A 21,970-nucleotide genomic window follows, 5' to 3' on the forward strand; every position below is an offset into this window, starting at 1 on the left:
CGTGGCCCATAGCGACTAGAGATACAAACATTTATAGGACTCGTCCTCCCCAGTTAACCTTTCCTCAATGTGTTCCATCTTGATCCACAACAATCAATTTGAAAACTGCGGAGATGGAAAAGCAGCTGGAAATACTAAAGCGGAAACGCGCTACTACCAAGCGGGCCAATCACAGCTCTTGCAGTCTGCATCACCGTCACACTTGGTTACATTTCTGGAGAGGTGCATGTCAGGCTATGGCATTAGGATCTGTCCAGTAGCTGGGCTGTCGCCATAGCTACGGCGTCAAATTGATGCACAAGCGTAAACTGGGCATAAAACTGGTACCTTCAGCATTTAATTCACTACATTCTTCTCTGTTTTACTGGACATGTGTTTCTGAGAAGCTATTGCACTGATTCTTAGATCAAATGGCGTCAGTATCACATGAAACAGAGAACAGCAAATCTTAAATCTCTAAATGAGTCTATGTATATCACCAGGACGTTAAATTGAGCAACTTAATATGCTCTCTGTGTGTTTTGAGAACTACTGAGGGTTAATGCCCCTCAGTGAACTTATAAACAGCTATAAAACAGTATATTTAAAATGACTGTAATTAAATAATTTATAGCTTACATTTGTTACACTGACTATGCTGTGAAATTCTCGGTGGGTTTGGTGCCTCTGTAATTTTTGTTTGCCTCTTGACCAAGACGTTGACTTATGGAGTCCATAGTGCAATCAGCATAATGGTTGATGCCATGAGAAGGCTAACTGTGGCCGGTGACGAGTCCATTTACATTTTGAAGGGGTGGGGCTGACGGTTGCCCCAGTGATATAGTGCCGAGGTGTCATGCCTTGGTAACAGCCGCTGAACTGCAGAGGCGTTGTATACACTGCAGCCACTCTGAGACTGTAAATCAGCGCTCTGCTTTTAGGAGGTCTCATATCTGCCGCACTGGATGACTGTGGGGCACAGAAATATAATCTTTTTAAATTCACATAATTACGCTGAGAAAGGAGAAAGGATAAGCTGCATCCATAAACATATCTTCTGTGAGATAAATCCTTCATGTGCACATTTTGTTCTTCACTGGTGAAAACAAATTCATCTGACAAGGCTGTAATAAGAGCATAGACGGCATGCAGGGTTTTCGTGGTTTCATTCATTGTTGTGAACAAACAGGAGGATCGCCTCTGACCAAATTTAGAGCCGGGCTCTGTGGGATACTGAAAAATTTCGAATTTCCCCATGCTAACATGATGACAAGTGAATGACCCTGCGAAATTGCTGCAAATGGTATTTTACCAAATGTGTTCTTGGAAAAAGTCTGGCTGCTGGAACAGTGTGGGAGAGCATCTTAGGAGTGCTATTGATGTGTTGATACAACCTCAGCCAACATAATCAGTAACAATGCAGCAAGTGGACAGTAATGCTGAAGACAGGAGAGCAAACACTTTTTGTCCCAAGGTTTGGAGTGGTACTGGTGTGTGTATTTGTGTGTGTGTGAGAGTGAGTGTGTGCGAGATGGGGTCAGATCCGAGTCAGCTGGTGCCAAAAACTGGACGGCATGAAGCTTTCCATCTTGTCTGCGAAGAAACCCAGAGGTGCAAATAGTGTGCTGAAGAACTGGAAGGGAGAGAAAGCAGAACAGACCTCCCGTTAAATGTTTGTAAAACTTCTTCCATTTTAAGATCATGTTTAATACTCGTTCAGTCACAGACCCCGTCCTACAATCAAGCAGCGTAATGGAACTCTTACAGTCTGAGGTGAAATTATTTATAAAGTTAAAAAGGATAATACAAAAATCTTAAAGAGAAACCAGATCATTGTCATCCAGCTCACCCCATTTAAAAGTGATTGATCTGTAATTGTGACTTTAATGTGTTTGTGGCGACACAATATTCGCCTCCTGAGCCTGATTGGAAAAAAAGTCGACAACATATTTAGACAAATGATCCAGAAGCTTCCTCCAACACTGCCAGAGCTACAATAATTCAGTTTGTAGAAACAGTGCTGACAGCTCAATATATTCACATGATCTTAGAATAAACTTTATATTTACACGTCAGCACACATTTATGAATCAAAATCCAGTTTCACTCTCACTAAATAACCAAATGAAAGGCGAAAGATTATTGAGCATGAGGAAGTCTGTAGTTTGACCTTTAAAATCAGGAAATAAATCTTATTTAAGCAACACTGACAAAAGGCAAACAGCGATTCAAAAGCAGAGTGACTGTCATCCTTTAAATCTGACAGGATGAGCATGAAAGATAAGTAAAAATATGTCTGCCTTGTAATTTTTTTTACAATATTTTCACCATCCATTATTTGTCCCACATTTCCCCCCAAGCACACAGTCACCTAAAGCAACAGCAGACATGCAGCCGTGTAAATAAACAGGTAAACACACTGCTGTGGTAAGTACACCCTTGAGATAATGAAACTTTTCAAATGAGTTGAATTTGAAACACAAGTAAACTACATTTATGTTAGCATTTCATAAAAATTATACAAAGGAAAGTCTCCTGCATATCATCTTACCTACTCCTTCATTACTGAACAGGACTTATTATTTAAGATGCACACCGATCAGTCATAACATTATGACCTTCATGGGCCTTCTGAGGGTGTCCTGTGGTGTCTGGCAACAGAACGTTGTTAGCGGGGGCCTTTGAGTCCTGTGGGTTGAGGGGAGGGGACTCTGTGGATCATCCCACAGATATTTGATCAGTTTTATTTCAATCTAGTGAATTTGGAGGCCAGGTCAACACCTTGTGCTGTTCTTCATGTTTTTTTGAGTTGTTCCTAAACCGTTCTTGTGTGTTTGTCTGTGTCAGGCTGCATCCTGCTGGGGATGGCTGCTGCCATCAAGGAGTGACATTGCTATGGGGTGGAGGTGCCTGGTCTGGTCTAGGTGGGTGGTACATGTCTAAGTAACATCCACATGAATGCCAGGTCCAAAAGTTGCCCAGCAGAACATTTCATTGTTACAAGATGGTCAGTGTTATTTACTCCTCCTGTCAGTGCTCATAATGTTACGCCTGATCGGTGTAAACTTTGGGATTGAGGCCCTCTAGTTCCTCCAGTGCCATTCTAGCACTCACCATAGCCATATGAGCATAATTTGTGCATAATTTCTTTTCTGCTGCTTCTATTATTTCCACTGTGGAGTAATCAAAGAAGAACATAAACAAACTATATTTCTTGAATGAGCAGTCAGTCTCCACCCTCTCTCAAACCAGCTGGACACTGGAGTGCCTCGAAATTCTGTTTTGACAATTACATTGTCACAAGATGATCAATGTTATTTACTTCTCCTGTCAGTGGTTTTAAGGTTGTGACTGTATTTCTCTGCAACACACCTGTCGTACTGTATATTCAAGTGTCCAGGGACTTTTACTTTGTTAAGGATATAAAATGAGACGCCTGATAAATATAGAGAAACTCAACGACTTATGTTTGTCTGATTAACAAAAGAGATTATGCTTGTGTCTTACATCTAAAAGTAAAGTGGCGATCTATAAGATTTTTCTTTTTGCTAAATACTTAAATAAGTCCTTGCAATTCTAGTATAACGAACTGGGATATTTGAGACTGTCACTTTAGGATGTAGGTATGTCTATATTATGCATATTATAATGATTTACATAAGCTAGTAACTGCTCGTAATCTTCTAAATTAATACTATAAGAATATAACTGCTCATACTGTTTGAGGTACAGTATGCTTGATTTTAACAGTCTCATAAGTATGTGTATCATCGGTGAGGCATCGTTCCTGTCTGAACATTACGCACAAGAGGCTCAGCGTGCCTGCTGTAAAAATCCAATCTGCGCCCAATCTTTCCCATAACAAAAAGTCAAGAGCACTAGATGTTCCCTGCGGCCTTGTTTTTGCTACGAGTCCATGAGTCCATGTAAAGACAGGCCCTAATAAACAGGCTGAGCATAAACAAAGGATTAGCCAAAGTCAGGAGTTTGCCAAATGAGTTAAAAACAGATAACACAACACTTCTATAATAAATAAATATAAAAGAGAGCAACGCACGCATTTATGGCTTCTAAGTCTTTATGGTTGTTTAAGTTTGCTGCAGAGATGAGCTTGAACTGCTCAGCTGTTGTCACTGATAGCTTAAGTTGGTATACAGCTTGTTTTGCTAAACATGGACTTTACAGGCCTTCAACTCCCATGAGCCTCCAGTGCTACTGACAGTGATGGAAGGCTGCAATTACTACATGGGTGGAGAGGTTCAGGTTACAAATATAATGCATACAAAAATGATTTAAAAAAAAAAGATCTGAAAGGAACATGAATGGATGAAACCGCAGTTAAAGTCATAATGAATTTGTGAATCAATCTGAAGTCACATCAACCCAGATGACATGGAGATGAGCAGTGATGGTACTTACTGCTTTGGCAAAGACACCCATGAGCTCAGGGAACTGATGTGTGAGCATGGCCAGCATGGCAGTAAAAGAGCAAAGGCCTGCTGTGAAGAGGATGAAGAAGGGAAGCTCTTTCTTTGGGTACACCGACACCTCATGGAAAGCTTGAGAAAATATGAGAAATCGCAAAAAGAGAGAGAGAGAGGCCGGGAGATTCAGTCAAAACTAGTGCAGATAAACATTTCAAAGAGAGATAGGCCACCATACTTACAGGGCAGTAGTTCCCTATCTGCTGTTTCTGTGCATCCTGGGTAGGGGTAAAACAGGTGGCCCTTCTCCAGTGGGTAAGGAATTATCCGAAATGCTGCAGAGACAAAGATGAAAACAGGAAGTTGCATCAAGCTGACTAACACACCGCAAATGGACTAAATTTTCAGTAAACCGGGATACTGACGTCCTGATGACATGTAACACTAATATCCTTCTTGGGAGGGTTGATGATCTCATTCACTTTATAATCACAAGTTGGATATTTATTAATGTGCTATGCAAACAGACCTGACACATTTCACTTCCTAAAAAAAAAAAGCTGCTTCTAGGGAAAATGGTTCGGTTCTGTAATTGTGTAATGTCACGGCTGTGTGATAGTACTGTATAACTGTGACTTGAAAACTATTAATATTTAAGAGAAAGAGAGAGAGACATCGATAATAACTGATGCTGGGCTCATACTGCAGTAGTTTTAGGTCTATTTATACATGAGTCACCCCTTCTGGCAATTGGGGGATAAATCTGATCTGAGATCTGATAATCTGGTAATGTGAGGGGTCTAAAGATCCTCAGGAGACTCCTGTAGTCTGACCCCATCCTAGTGTAGTGGTAAAAACAGAAGAGGTAGAACTGATACGTACTGCCCTCCCAGGTGCAGTGTAGTAGGTTTAAGGCTCCTTCTGCTCTCTTCCAGTGCTGCAGGTGGAAGAAAGCGTATGCTACTGCCTCGCTGTCACCCCTCTTCAAGATGTGCTCTGGAGGCAGGATGAGGCTCTTCATCTCTAATAAGTACTAAAGACAGGAAGTGGGGAAAAAAACACAAGACTTCTGTTCAGTGCATCTATCATTGTGCCATTGTACCATGGTCAAACAATGACAGAATATGAACTCAGACAAGGCAACTTGTCAATATTAGGAAATAAATGTTAGCGTGGTCTTGCTTTGTCTTTGCAAAACGGGATGTAGGAAATGAGTCTAAACTATTTGAGTTTGGTCTTCAAAGTATGCCCCCTTGTGGTCCAAAATCACTAAATGCAGCTTTAATGGTTTCATTCACATTATCTCGTATCTCAGTCAGTACTTTATTTACTCTGCCGTGTTGTGTAATTCCCATGGCTAACTCCCTGCTAACTGAAAACATATTTTCTTCATGTGAGGTATTTGTTGAGAGACTTATTTTGCAATTGTTCAAGGTGGGAGGGAATAGCTTTCCAAAGCTGTGTGTGTGTGTGTGTGTGTGTGTGTGTTACGGTACAGTACATTCATTCCTTAAATGTGTAACATCCCCCGCTCACCCCTCCTCTCTTTGTCTACTGTGTAAGTTTGTCCCAGTGAGTCATTCGGTTCACTGTGCTGACAAAGGCCCACATCCTAGAGTTACAACCTATAGAACAGAAAGTTTATCTGAAATAACACAGAATAAGCTTTTATAGATAACAATGTGAAGATATAATCTTTCTGCATTAACTAGGTTTTGGTCATTTATGGATGCACCAACCCGACATTCTATTTAATTTATCTCTGCGGTGGTCAGTGTGGTAGGAGTCTGTGTTAAACAAAACCCATGTGCAGGGCTGAGGCCCCCTGGGCCAGATTCCCAGGCGGCCAGCTTCACAGCGCTCTGGGTCTCAGACTGACACTTTGGGAAGGTTACCCCACAGCTAATCCCGTCTAATCCTCTCCATGGTCACGGGCTCAGCCAGCCATCCATCCATCTATCCAACCAGCCGGACCATGCTGCTTCTCCCATCTCCCCTGGCCTTAGCCCCCCGTCTACACCCTCGCTGCCTGGCTCTTTATTGTCTTTCTCTGATTCGTCGTAACATAGCTTTAAAGTGCTAAACAAGAAGCCTCGTTTCCATGTCCGCACTCTGACATCGGTTACCTGGCAATTTTCCAAACAAACTCCTATTGCCACAAAACTAATCAGAGCCTTCCTATTCTCTTGTCCCGTGCGTGGTTGCAGCTCATTACGTAAAGTTTGTTCACAAATCCAAGTTTTAACGGTTCGATCACTGCAAACTGAACAACTGAAATGCCTGACACGGACGAATGAACGAGTCGGTAAATGTGACATAGTGACTGTAAAGGGTTTTGATTATCAATAGGTAGAGATTCAAAGTATAAACACAAGGCTATTTACCATTATAATTGATCATACTACTAAACTACTGTATTTTATCTCTCAGAAGTTGAGTCAAAAAAGCATGCAAATAAAAAAATAGAAACAATTCATTAACACAAATAAAACACGCACTCCACAATCTCCAGAGTCTATCCGTCAGTCTTTATTATTCTCACTTCACTGCCCCTAGCTCAATGCAGTGTCACGGACATATCCTGTCCCTCACCACCTCACGAGCCTCTGAATGTTATGTATGAAGCAGGCAACCACCAGGAAAAAACTCCAGTGAACCTATCTCGCCTGTCTTGTAGCCTTTTGTGTTTCCATCCAACGTCCTCTATAGTCTTTACGAGAACAGGCTGCTAGAGACATCCAGAAGCTGCCTGTTTGCGACTTCTCACTTATCCTGTCTGACTCACTTAAATCAGGTATCTCTGCTCCAGCCAAGACTCTTGACTGTCTGCTTTCCTCTTCAACTCAATTCCGTCTCCTTTATTCGGAGAACAAACATTTTGCCAACACCAGTGGTGAGGCAGTTGACCAGCCAACGACTCACACGGGAGCAGAACACAACTGTTAAAAATATGCATATCATTTTGTGGAATACTTTAAGTTGGCAGGACATGTGCAAGGCCCGTTCTTACACTCGGGATTTTATGATTTTAAGAAATTATAAGCGAATCAAGATGTTCTTGGATATTTTACAAATAACTGAATATTTTACAGTTTTATACACATTTCTGTCTGATTATTAATCTGCTGCTGATAATGAGCGGACATTATATGGCACACAAGTAGGCCTGGGTCCTCTGTGTTTTAAGATTAACCATTTAGAGAGGCTGGCTGCTCAGCTGTCCTTCCTCGCATGCCACTGCATTAGACCTGGTGACACCTCCATCGCACCCCCCCACCTCCCCGCTCTGCGGTCTGCTTCTCCACTCCCTGTCGCCTCTTTGATGAAGGGATAGAGTTTCATGTGTTCTCCTTTTATCCCTGGCCAGTCATAACCCAGAGCATAACTCATAAGCTTCCTTCTGATTCTAATCTGCAGCACTTGGCTGTTCACAATGGGTCACACAGGCAACAATGACATCAGCCTTGTAGTAGCTGTGTAATTGTTGAACAAACGCACGTGTACAGTGAAAGAAGGTAAAGGAAAAACAGGTGCTGGCTGCAGAAATACAAAGACGAACGCTAACATTTAAGTAAATGCTGATACTGGCTGGTGGATATGTTCTACAACTGGAAAGGAACGTAGAGAAAAACTCACAATATTTGTCCCTAAGTGGGCCAATCCTCAAACGCACCGCGATTCCTACAACGACCCCCTTTTTGTTGTCTGTATCAAACCTCATCCATCTTAATTCGGAGCAAACCCAACACTGCTTTTCTGTCTCAATTTACAAACCTAACTGCCAATTTCAGAGGTACGCTTAGAAGAAAAACTGCCTTTCTGAGCCTTGACAGGCAATCTAGATGAGAGAACGTCAACCAGAATGGGGTGAGATAAGAAACTGCCGTCCAAAGTGGAGCAAACGGGGCAGAGTAAATGGGATCGGGCCAGGCTGACTGCCTTAAAATGAGCGTGTATTAACCAAAATGGTTGTAAATGTAAATGTAAAGCAGATTTAGGTAGCAGGGATACTCGATCAGCTTTCCGAGCATCTGGGAAGCTGTCAGTTTCCAAACCGCTGGCTGATAGAGATGCTAATTGGAATAGACGGACAGACGTAGAAATGGGTGGAGGATAAATAGAGGAGGACAAGAAGATGAGGAGGAGAGGAAAATAGAAGGGAGCAAAAGAGGAGGAAATTAGAGGCAAGATGGAGAGCTGGAAAAAGGAATGGGGTCGTGTGGGAGGAGGATGGTGTGCACTGAAACAGCTGCGGGACTGAAGTGTGTGTGTGTGTGTGTGTGTGTGTGTAGGTTTAGTGTGTGTACAGCCTTTTGAGCAGTCTGAATGAACTCATGTGATGCAGCCTTGCATGATACTCATATATAATCTGCTTGGCATGCTTGATAACACACCCACCACTTAATGTACCATTTAATGCTTTACTGAACAATGCTCCCTCAGTACTCCACCTGTTCAAGGGAGACCGAGGTGAATGGGTTGGCTCTGAAGAGACGACAATTTCAGTCTATCAGTAGTTACTTCACAATTTTCATCCAGAAATCAATGGATGTCATAAGATTTATGACAAAAATTTGAGCCACCACCAGGACCCTGCTTTCCAGGGTCTTTGCAAGTGGTAAGCAGTTTGTTTTTGCACATATGTACCTATGAAACCAACGAATAGTATCATTAGATGGATTAACTGACAGTGAGGTCTGTTCTCAGTCATCCAGGTCACGGTTAATCCAAAAACACTTGTAGAGTTTCTTGAAGACATTTCGCCACTCGTCCAAGTGGCTTCTTCACTTCTAAAAGACTGGTGGGGAGATGGGGTTTAAATAGGCACGTATGTCAGAGTACCATTCATGGGAGAAGGAAGACAGGATCAAACAGTCTCCTCCAACGACAGGTAAGTATCTGGTTGTCAACAGACACTAGTCATGTGAGTTTCTGATGGATAGCACCCACAGGTGTTCCTAGTCAAACCCCAACTCCCCTCTTATTAGCATTTAACTGTAATTTAATTTTTGCTTCTTCTTGAGGTTAAAGACAGCCCGTTCACACACAGTTACACACATTCACACCTGGAGGCTGCCCAGTACAAACAGCGCCTGATCTGTTGAGCAGTTCCACTTGAGCAGTCGGGGGTTAAAGCTGTTGCTTAAGGGCACCTCAGCGCTGGTGATGAGGGAGCGACGAGCGCTGCTCTTTCTCTTAGGTTTAACCGGCAGTTCGAACTCTTTTTTTTTCTCCGCGAGCACGTTTTCTGTAAATTGGTCCACAGCTGTCCACCGATACGATCACAATGGCTGAGAGGTGAAGAAAAATCCACTCCGATTCTCAGTGTAACTAAAGCTCCTTCGGGCATACTCTGCATGCTTCAGCTAAGAGCAGCCCTAGTATTTGTTATGGATTCCCTACAGCAACACAAACAGACATAAGCGAGGTTATTTAGTCACCTGTGATGCATCTTGTGTGGCCTAAAACTGTTTTTTTTTTTGTTTTTTTTTTATTCCCCCTTGTTGTCAGTGAAGCTACAGTTCTTGCATGAGCCACTTGTCACATTGGACAGTGAGGTCAACTGAATAGTATTTGAAAGTTGCATCTTTTTGACAAAAAGAGTGAATTACTATTGAAAAGGCTTACCAGAAAAAGTAATTTCACTTAAACAGGCTGCTGAAGCATCACATTGACTTAATGCAAATTGTTAAATGCATTTGCACGCAGAACACGGAGCTTTTCTACGGTTGATTACATTGAAAGTGCTTTATGAGGGGAACTATGAACAGTAGGAATTATTATAGCAACCAGATTTAGTTTCAGTGTTCATATGATGCAGATGCTTGTTATTTTATGACACACTTGTAAACCTGTCCTTGGAACAACAAAGCATTTATTACTTGACAGTAACATGATGGTGTGATCTGGCCGCGGCATCTCTTGCATTAGAAACTCTCCCAAAACCTTACCCACTGTTCAGAAAACTAGACCAAGACCTACACGTGAGAAAGACCCAACGCACCAAATCTGCGTTTGGTGACAACAGGCCGGCCCGTGTAAAAAAGGCCGGAGCCACAGGTGCACTCATCATTCAAGACATGCCAGACAACACAAAGCGACACCCCCTCCTACCCCACTGTTACATTTTCATACCCAGCGCTCGGGCATGTACCGGATTCCAGAGTCAAACGCTGAAAGACGAGCCTTCCACTAATCCTCCATGAAAGGTCTGTTAAAATTTCATAATGTCATTTAGCCATTCAGCTAAATTCAAAGAAGTAACTCTGACAAAGCTGGCAGCGGTGGTTACATTCGGGCCGTCTGTTTCGGCTCAAACGGGGGATGAGAGGGGGATAAGGGAACATGAGAGGATAAGAAACGGGATGAGGGTACGTGATGAGAGGAGAGAGGACGGCTGCCTCTGGGCAGGGCGGGGACAGAGCAGTCGGAAAGACAATGAAGATGAGGGCCCTCACTTTAAAATCAAAGCCTGGATCAAAGCGCCAGGCGGACGTCTTCCACCTCCATGCACACAAACACAGTGATTCTCTTTCTCTTGGAAAAAAAGAGTCACACTACAAAGGCTAAACTGGGACAAAAGAGTGCTGCAACTTGTTGTGTATTAATCTGTGTGTGCATGTGTGACACCTAATCCTGTGGGAACTGACGTGAAAGCCCAGAGAGATGCGGCCCCCTTGTTTGGCTGCACAGACACTTCTATGCCACATTGTGACCAATCTCATATTATCATGTCGCTGATCCAAATATGAAAATCAAACTAAACCCCTGCTAAAAACAGACAAAATAAAAAAACGTAAAACTTATCAAGAGCAAGAATTGCGAACATTGACACAAGCCAGGATTTTGAGCTGATACTACGGGGGAGACGATAACATTTATGTCTGAAGACCTACGCTGACATCTCCTGGTAGGCCGGCAGCACGTCCAGGAGAAAGGCTGCTCTGCTTGTACAACCTTATACAGCCAACATAAATGTGTGTTTGATCGTCTGACTGCTTAACAACCTGTTTACCTGCTTTGACTGTTTTGACTGCATGCGGCCTTTAGTCACGCCACAGTCACTAAAAATACACAAAGTGTGATAAGCTAAATTAAGGATGCCTCGGTATCATTTAATACTGGCTGATCCGATTACCAGTTGAGTTTTTAAAATATTTTCTTCGTGCATATATTTCTTTTTACAAAATTTCTACCCCTAATGATTCATAGTTTTTTTGTTTTTTTTAATCTTACTTGTATCCTCCTAGATCATGTGTGTTAAGTGCAACTGTGTTTAGTAATAAACTAAATGAATAAACTTCAAAATGAATCTAATTTAGGCCTATATTCTTGACAATTGAAAACAAAATACCATCCTCCAAGTTCCCTAAATATTTCCATTTTCTATTACAACAGTAGAGGCTACTTTGTGGTTCCAAAATAATAAAAGATAAAAAAATAAAAAAATAACTAAAATAAAAATAAAAATACTGGCTCTTATAACAAAAAACAAACAACACTCAGAGCTGCACAGTTTTAATAGAAAAAATAAAAAACGATAAATAACTAATAAATAGCACTGCGGTGTATACGCTGTATACTTGAAGAGAAAATCTATTTTGTCAAATATTTCCACACAGCAGGAAATATACACCAAAAAATATCAGCCACAAAGAAGGGGAAAGGCGTGTGTCGAGGTGAACAGACGGGGTTTTTATTTTAACTTAAATGTTAGAGGACTTTTAAATGTTAACAGACGATTATTGAGTTAATAATTTATCTGGAGAGTTACCATAGAAGTTAATCGCAAATACCATATGTAAAGGAGGGATTACTGACCCACTGACAACTCAAGTTTATTATTCATTTATAGGTCAACGTCACACGACAATCAGCAGGTCTTGAACATCCACAGCCGCTACGGAGACGAAACACTGACTGACCTTTGGCACGTGTGGGTTGAACTCAACGGCTCTGTGTATGGCCTCCACGGCGTTCATCTCTGCTGTGCTCAGCCCTCGCCTCGACGCTGCTTCTGGAGAGAACCTGAGGCAACACGGCTCATGTGAAAGACTGCCGCTGCATTTAGTGCAGACAAAGCTCAAAGAGACACAGATACTGAAAGTTACGTGAGGCTAGCGGTAAAAGACGATATAAAACACGGGGTAACATACTTATCTGATACAGCCCGAGCTTTCAACAGTGCGGATGTGTAGCATATAGTGGCTGACTTTGGCAAGCTGATATCTGAAATGGAGGCAGACGTTGTGTTTATACGACTAACGTGATACATTTTTATTCAAATTCAATCGTGGGGTGATGATGCTGCGTAAGTGTTGATGAGCTTGCCGAGTCTTACCATCGTATTTCGCAAGGACTGCTTGGACGTCAGCGTACGCCTGAAGCTCCAGAAGTGCCTCCAAGAGGTTTTCGTGTATATTTAACATTCCCAACAATGGGAACTCCTTCATTAACTGTAGAGAGATAACACATACTGTACTCCCACTGTTTTATACACACTACATCTTACACCTAAGCCACAGGTTGTCGATGCCCTGACATGTTTTTTTTTTTAGAGTTTAGAACAAAAACTCACATCTCTCATCATTTTCACAGCTTCTTTGATCCGTCCCAACTTGCGCGCACACATCGCCAGTCTGCGTTTAATGTACACGAGTAAGTTGATATCTTTTCCAGCTGTGGGTCGCAAAGAGAACGTATGAGGTGTTTGAAAAACAAAACAGGCTAATGCAGCGGTTCTGAAAAGTCTTCTGACGTGCTCCTATTCGCAATACAAAAAAAATATTCTGCATCCCCCTGACTCAACAAAGTGTATCAGTGATCAGTGATAACGGACTAATATGACTAATAACAGATGATGCAAGTTGGATTTTAGTGAAATTAAGGTTATAAGGTTCATCACAACAGCATCATTTAACTGAATAATAGACAAATATGACAAATATGGGTCTGCTTTACTTGTAACCACACCCACCGCTGACGTGACGTTGCAGAGTAGTGCACAAGGAAGCGCTACACAACGATACAAACAAATACTGTACATTCATATCTATCCTCACCTATACTTAATGCTTTTTTGAAGAGACGTTCAGCTTCTGTGATAGTTGTGGCTTCTTCCTCTGCTAGAAGCACATAAGCTGCAGCGCATCTACACACACAATGCAGAAGAAAACAATATTTATTTTGCATGGAAATATAACGTAATCAAGGCAATAAATTGGCACTGCCCAGAAAAAAGGCTTTTGACTAAAGCAAGCACAATCAAGAAACTTACTATTAACGTATACTGTATCTCTTGGTCTAATGCATCAGCCAATATATCGGTACGGCTCTCTCAAATATTAATAAACGATACAACAATACAATACAAGTTTAGCTCAGACTCTAAACTGAACACACTTCTTCAGAAACTGCTAATTTTATTCATTATATAGAGCTGCAGCACCATACTTCCTGTCTACACACTTTTTAACATTATACAGTGATATATAAATCCAATAGAGGGTTAAATCAATGCAAGCCAAAACTGACGACTTTGTACTTTTATTTTTCTGTGTCTGTGCTTCAGGAAGGTTAGAGATTCGTATGGAGTAAGAGTAGAACTCACTCGTGGTTCATTTCTATGGCCTGGTAAGCTGCTCTGATCCTGGCTTGAGGATTTCTCTCTCTCCAGGCCTTCTGCATCACTGTAAGAAGATGATGTACTCAGGCTTATTACAGTTGTAAACTCAGAACCTTGACATATTAAATCACAGGACTCCACAACGTTTAAAAAAAAGGACACTTCAGTCTCGTCTTACATGCATTTTGCATTCGTTTTAACATTTTACTGTGGTTTTTTTTTGTACATCATTGTAACTCACCAGCATCCTCTGGCCTTAACTGCTGAGTGTCTCCTGTGAAGAAGGTCTGATGGTCTTGAGCAGACAGGTTCATATCATAGTATGTTAAAGGTTCCTTCCCGGTCACCCAGGTGTATCTGTAGCACACAGAGTAAAAATATAAGCTACCGTTTTATGGTCTACGGGGAATCCAACCAAACTGAATCCGTTTTCTTGCCCCTAAGAAGAAAACGGTACATTCACGACACTGAACATCTTTACATTTAAACATTCGCATTTTTAAAAAACAGCTCAATATCCAAATCTCACATCTGAACCCTGCGCATACCTGTTATATTCTGCTCCTCTGAAAAGATTCAAAGGATTCCTCCAGACCTTGCATTCTACCAAAGGGAAGACACTGTTGTTAGTGATCATGGTATTATTCATAGTACTGCTGTCACAGTTTGCATTGAAAGACATATTTACCTGAGACGCTGGGTCTAGGCTCTGCCTCTCCGTTAACTGACGAGAACAGACCAGTTGTGGAGCTGCTCTCCACGCCACCCAGCAGAGGACGCAGATGGCTCACGGACACTTGTTCGATGAACGAGGTCCCATATTTACGAAAATACCACCACTCAAATATCTGTAGTGAGAACACATGTGGTGGCAACATGCTTAAAGTTATAGTTATATATTTGTTATTAGGCCACAGAACCAGTGGTTTGGAAGCTTCAAAAAAACATAATGTAACTGCAAATTCTGCCTAAAGAGTCTATAATTGTGCCTCTCGCCCGATGACAGCTGGGACAGGCTCCAGCAGACCCCCGCGACCCTTAACAGGATTAAGCGGGTACAGAAGATGAATGAATGAATGAATGAATGAGTCTATAATTATACTGACAAGAGAGCATGATAGAAGATGTTTTATTCTGCGATCATTTCCTTATTGTCTGTAAAAAATGTTGGTCACATTTCTGTCTGAGCAAACCTTGCTAGAATAAATCTGTCTGATTATTTCTCAAGCGATTCACATTTATTCATTAACACCCACTTGCCAGTTAATTAGGTACACTGGTGAAAATTAACGCATTTTAAAACAGTCCTGCACCTCATCCACTCTCACGACTGTTATAATGTTCAGTTCGTGCTGAAACTGCGTCAGGAAGGTGGTAGTTTAACTGCATGATCGCTTTGGAGGATTGTTGCGCTGTTAAATTGCATTGAATTAAACATAAACGTGTTTCTGTTATTTAGCTGAGACCACTGAATAAGATGGGGTTGTCGACGCAACACAATACAATTAAATAGTAATGCGAACACACGCAGCATTCAAAATAAAAACACAGATGAATCAGCAGCTCTCTCAGTTATTTTACAAACGCTGAGCACCGTAAGCTTTATGAAGCTAAGATTTAGTGCAGGACGTTTATATTAGAATGCATACGTTTTCACTAGCGTACCTAATGAACTGGCAAGTGAGTGTATTTGCCCCCTTGCAATGGTACGCGCTCGATAAGCCATAGTTCCTTCTGATCCTGAGCGCAGCAGCTCTTTGATTACAGTAATACATGTAATAGTTGCACCCATGTAATGACCTAATAGTAAGACGTGCAAAAGTGGAGCATCAGATTCCAATATGTAGTGTGAGAAATGAAATAAATGAGGCGGTAACTCACAAGGATGAGTCCAGAGATGAGGGAGGAGGTTCCAGTGAGAGCCACATAGAACTTGGGGGTCAGTGTATTTAGAAACACTGAGGCTGAAAGAAAAAAAAACATATATAGACATTTTAAATGTGTGCCACAGATTAACCAGAAATGTTATCTGCAATGATAGCAGATAAAATAATAATAATAATGGTCGTGGGTTGTGTTTAGCAGGTGGCACTCAGTATCTCGCATATCTTACCCACAAGCAGCAAACATGGCAACACAAATTATCTCTAGTCTTTATAGTACACGCTACGGTTTGAAAAAAAAAAAAGTGCAGCCAGCATCTGCCAGAAGATAATTATATCCTCGACTTACACCGAACCAGAAATGTCACTCTATTTGCGTCTCAGTCGCTCAGACAAGGAGCTGTCAAACCTGCAGCTCCCGTTTGCAGCCAGCTAAAGATCAGATAGCCCGGAGGCTAACAATAGCTAGCTAGCAGCAGCCTTAATTCACCTGAGGTAAGAGTTTCCTGCAGTTTCAGCGGACTCCACAGCACGTATATCATAATCAGCACCATGCCGAACCAGATGACGCACACGTAAGTCCATGACCAAGAGAGCCAAGACTTCAGTTTCTCTGTAAATCCGAGAGACTGGGGATTACTGCCAGTGGTGTCCTCCATGTTTCTCCGGATGTCTGTAAACAGAGGAGTCACGTGATCACAGAGCGCCGCTTGAAATCGCTGCAAAGGAAACTCATTTCCGGAGGCTACAGAAAAATGATCGTGTGTGTGTGTTTTGGCTCACGCCGTTTGCTCCTCGTTTAAAACAAATCATATATTAACATGGGTTCATTTAATTGCCTCGCAGTTGAGTCTGACATAAATCTCAGCGTCTACATTGCCTAAGAGCTGAGTAAAATTGCCACAAATTAAATGAACAATGCTGACTGACTATATAAGGTCTCAATCTAGCAATCGAACAATCATTATTATTGATTAATCAAGTAATGATTTAATTTAGTTTGACAAATACCAAAAATATCCAGGCTCATATTTCTGTTCCCCCAATGGCTATAGTTTAAAAGCATAAAATATATTCAACATGTAATGTTTTGAAGCAGAAATGACAAATCCCTTTTAAAGAGTAATGGCAGATATACATATATTTCAAGAACATTTGTTTATTATACTGTCTTGCTATGATCGATCAATATTTGACAAGGATATGGTTGTTTTGACATGTAAATAAACCCTATATCTTTAAATCTTTAAGCTAATACACAGTGATCACTATTTAAAAACAAAATTTGTCTCCCTTTAGAGGAAATTGCAAGCTTGACAGATGTGGACCTCAAGCTCCCGGTACTATTTGCTGACATTAATCACCTCAGCCACAAATGTGGGAAAACCTCAGCCAGGATCTTCCACCAGCTCATTGTAGCGTGAAGTCCTCTCTGCGACCACAAGGTGGCGTCATTACACCATTAAAAACATTCACTTCAGTTTTCATCTACTAACTGCAGGTGGAGACAATGTTCAGTTTTGTTTGCTTCCTTCTCACATTTGTTTTCTTTACAATATTGTAAAAATCCATCTGTTGTGTCATTTGAATGTACTCTTTTAACTATTCCACATAAGACATTTAATGAATATGTTTTAGAATCATTTGTTATAATCTGAAATTTCAAATGCTGTGGCCGTGTTAAAACAGCCAGTCACGTCAAGTCAGTATATAGTCTCTAATTTACATACCCAAAGAGGTATATACACAAACATACACAGTTCACAAATGCTGTTTTCATAAAGTATTAGAGTATTATATTTTTGTATGCACGGTTCCTGCAGCGCTTCTCACCTTGTGTGATTGACTCACATCTCCTAACCAGGCAGGAATAAATGTGATTTGTTGGAGTGCGTTCCTGTTGGAGGTTACAGCCAGTGAATGACAGAGAACCAGATTTGGACCTACTTACACATGCCCTTGGGTGTTTTCTGCCTGATGCTGATGGACAAGAACACGCAGGGTTAAAGGCCTGTCATATAAATCAGGTACAATCACTTTAGAGGCGAAAACATGCATGATGCCACTGACAGGGAGGGAGAGTGGAGGAAAGGAAAAGAAAAGAAGAACAGGGCAGGTTTGCAGAAGTTGTATGGTGTGCGTAGCTCGACCCGCGTGTTTGGATGCATTTTCGGGTGAAATTATATTTCTAAATATCCTCTGCTCTGTGACTCATTCACTGATAATAATATACATGTAGCTTCGAAGACAGTAAAGACGTAGCACCTTCTTGTCACTTATATGGTTAAATATCAACAGTAGTCAAATGAAGTAGTTACTGCAGAATTCACAAATGCATCATAATCACATATTTTATTAAAAAGGATTCATTGAAATGTTCATTCGATGCAGAAGACAGATTCATTTTTATGTACAGTAAATTGTAAACAGAGAACACAGCATTGCAAACAATGGATGGGTATCTGAGCACAAAGTGCAGCACAACCTGTACACGGTCAGCCAGTGTACAGGTTCAACCATGCAGAAGCAATATCTCTCATCATTCTGCAGTCACCTGTATACTTAAGGTTCATTTACAATTTCACATCTGGTATCCATCCAGCCATTCTGGACTCCATGTTCTGTTTATGTAGTTTCTTTCTTTTCTCTCCCCAAAGCTTTTAAGAGTCCTCTAATCATACATAATTGATCGGGGTTTTCACTTAAATGCACTGCATTTCTCACTCTCATTATTACTTAAGAGGCTGCTCTTTAAGGCTCGAAAATACCTACCGTTCTTTCAATCAGATTGTCCACAAAGCTGGCTGTTTAAACAAACGAGGATGTATCAGGAGAGGAGAGTTATTTAACGATATGTTTTGGAGCATTTTGGTGTGATTACATTACGTCATTACTTTACATACAAATTTTAATTAGGCCTGCTGGATGTCAGTGAAACATCAGAATCTAAGCAGTGATTTGGATGCACTGTCATTTTACTGAGTGATAACGTTTGCTTTGAGTACTGTAGCGCGATGTATGTGCACATGCTATTTGACTGGTCGTTTGTCAACTCTGCATTTGGTGGTCCCTGCTGATGGAAAACTTCAAACTTTATGAAACTGGTTCTTGTCTCCCACACTGCTTTCTCTCTGTGAGTTTATATTACTTGTCTCCATTAAGGGACTCTCCCTCCACAACTCATTTCTCTCAAAACACTTCATTTTCAGAAAATGTGTGTTCTTTTTTGCATCAGGAGACCATGCCGTTTGACCACATCTGAAAGCAATGGTGCCGCAGAAAAATGACTTCCTCCATGACAGGCTCAGAGGCCACAGAGCAGCATTTCAACATATTTCGCTGTAAATCTATCAAGGAAAATGGATGCATACCACTCAGACAGCAGCAGACATGCCGTGTAAGACTTTTGACTCACCTGGTGCGCTCTTGTCTTTAGAGTAGAACATTTCTTTTAAACATTTGAATCAATAAATTATGAGCACAGCAAAGTTCAAATTTTAATAGAAGGAAATGCAATGAATCTGTCTTGTGAAACATTAATTATCCATTTGAGTGTCGAATAACACCTAAAAAACACAAAGCACACGTAACATAGGAATAAAAACACAAAACATGGAATAGCAGCATGTGTGCTGCAAGCCGTCTCACATCGAGTATACACCAGGCTTTTCACTGTATACAACTCCAGCCAACTGTAAATATAACTGGAAGAGGCAGAGATGAATAATACATAAGAATTACCTTCATGCAGTCAGGGTCCTCATTTTTAGTAATATCAAAGGCAAGGGGCCACAGATAAAAAAAAAAAACAACACACAGGAATTGTAAGTGAACAACGGTGCAGCAATAGTTGCAGGAGCTTTAAAGGTGTTACAGTAGCCTACTTTCAGAAAGGTGTTAAATACAGTGCAACTGCCAAAATGACAAGAGTAATGGAAGTCTTTGCATCAAAAATTAGAGCTGCATGCACGGAGCAAATCCTGCCTCTTTAATGTTAATAACCCTGCTTGTGTTTGTACTGTGAGAGGACATGTCTGACGTCATTGCAGCTTGAGGAAATGTGTTCACATTCTTTCTTTTCTTTCCAATGTTTTCTTTAGAAAGGAAAGCTTGTCAGTCTCGTCAGCAGTTAAAATCCGAACATATAACGTAAACTAAAGTGTAACCAAAACAGCACAAATTGAACGTAAAACATGAAACAGGGACTTGTTTCCATCCTCCAGTGCGCTCATGAATCACCCTGTCACTGTCCTAATGGGAAATGTGCTGTTAGTAGAATGTGTAGTGAACTACTTGGTTAGTAGGTTGAGAAGGCGTCTGTGACGTATTGAGTTCATCAAACATCAAAAAGACTTCTTTTTAATTATCTGAACGTGAATCACATCTTCCTGTCATTGCTAACGTTTTCTCCGAGCTTTAGGCTATGCTTGTTATTATAGACTGGTGTGATACTGTTGATCTTATTTCTGTTGTTAACTAGATGTTTAACAACAACTACTATGTAAAATAATGACTTTTTGTGACAATACCTTTGCCCAACGGCGATTTATGCTAGGCTTCATGCTAATGCTACTGCTAGCATGGTGCTCAGCAAGACAATCCTAGCATGCCGATGTGTGGTAGTCATTACATGGTGCAATTTAAGAGTTAACATTCAAAAATAAGATTATGCATTTATGTATTTGATCATGAAGTAAAGCGAAAATTAAAATTTTGACCTGATAGTGGAGCTAGCTAAGATAGATGGATCCAAGATGGTTTGCAATTTTACCTGAAGGGACACTAATGTTTCCTCCGAGCTATGTGCATCTTATTATGGACTAGTGTGACACTGTTAATCTTATTTCTGTTGTCAATTAAAGGTTTAAAAGACAATAGGAGAGAACAACTAGTGAAAAATGCTGACTTTTTATAACTATGCACAACAGCGATTTATGCTAGGCTTCATGCCAATGCTACTGCTAGCACGGTGCTCAGCAAGACAGTCCTAGCATGTGTGATAGTTATTAACATTGAAAAATAAGATGCATTTGACTGTGAAGTAAAGTGAAAATTTTAATTTTTATGTGATAGTGGAGCTAGCTAAGATAGATGGACTGACTGGATGTCTGAACTAGGGTTGCCAACTGTCCCTTGAAAAACGGAATTGTCCCGTATTTAGAGACAAAAGTACGCGTTCCGTATTGAGCTGAAACAGGACGCACTTTGTCTCGTATTACCGTGAGAATCAAAAATAGTGTGTAAAATGTCAATGGAATGAATGAATAACAGGGCGCTTTATGTGAACATTTACGATAAACTTACTAGGCCGTCTCCTGCTCTGTGACTGATGAATCCCGCTCATCTCATTGGTCGAGGTACTGTTGCTTGCAAAGAAGATACCGGAAGACAACAAAGCAACAACTTTACCTCACACTTTATGTTTGCACTTTTCATATTGCACTATTACAAGAGGAATGTTATGCTTTCTATTGTTTTCTATTAATTTATACAGTTTTAAGTTAAGCAGGAAAGGTTTCTGTTTTGTTATTTTGTATTAAAATAAATAGTTGATTAACAATTTGTTTTCCATGTGTTCATATCACTCAAAAATATGCATCTAATTAAATTCAGGTTTGAGTCAAATCGTTTCTCACTCACAAAAAAGGGCTAAGAAATTTACCACACCAGGAAGGGTGAAGGCAATCAGGTCGGCCAGCCCTGCCAATGAGGTGTCCCTTGTTTATTTTTCATTGAGTTGGCAACCCTAGTCTGAACCAGATTTCATGGCGATACGTTTAATAACCGATGAGATAATTCACTCAAAACGATATATTGTTAGTAGTCAACTGCAAGTGGTCCTTCAAGGAACTGCAGTTGTGCCACTTGCACGTTAGCTTCATGCTTCAGGTACAAAGGGTGCAGCTTGTTTGAAAACCACGAGTATCACTGTAGTACGAGACAAAGTCAGAGCAAAAGACAACTGGATATTTTTTGAGATGTTTCAGTCTGGACCAAAAGTTGGCCAGACAAATGCTGCTAGCATGGGTACAACGAGCATAACTAGGATGAGTGTTTCC

The 21,970-nt window shown here is 40.9% G+C and overlaps 1 protein-coding gene across 2 annotated transcripts; it reads right to left on the reverse strand.

Moving 5' to 3' along the window:
• Window positions 1–1,345: 1,345 nt before the first annotated feature.
• Window positions 1,346–16,728, reverse strand: LOC311487002 (suppressor of tumorigenicity 7 protein-like). Of its 2 annotated transcripts, none has more exons than XM_084543081.1 (15): window positions 16,402–16,728; window positions 15,910–15,992; window positions 14,717–14,876; window positions 14,577–14,631; window positions 14,270–14,385; window positions 14,014–14,092; window positions 13,466–13,554; window positions 12,982–13,082; window positions 12,745–12,859; window positions 12,560–12,632; window positions 12,329–12,431; window positions 5,286–5,436; window positions 4,646–4,738; window positions 4,399–4,538; window positions 1,346–1,612 (listed from the first exon to the last, which is right to left on the reverse strand). In XM_084543081.1, exons 1-15 carry the CDS (start codon window positions 16,568–16,570, stop codon window positions 1,517–1,519), a joined length of 1,623 nt encoding a protein of 540 aa, XP_084399207.1. In that variant the 5' UTR covers window positions 16,571–16,728; the 3' UTR covers window positions 1,346–1,516. The 2 variants fall into 2 exon arrangements, with proteins under 2 accessions (XP_084399207.1, XP_084399208.1); XM_084543082.1 differs by having other exon boundaries at window positions 12,982–13,130; window positions 13,448–13,554.
• Window positions 16,729–21,970: the final 5,242 nt, after the last annotated feature.

The sequence above is a fragment of the Chelon labrosus genome (genome assembly GCF_963514085.1).
Source record: "Chelon labrosus genome assembly, chromosome: 4".
Lineage (NCBI taxonomy): Eukaryota > Metazoa > Chordata > Actinopteri > Mugiliformes > Mugilidae > Chelon > Chelon labrosus.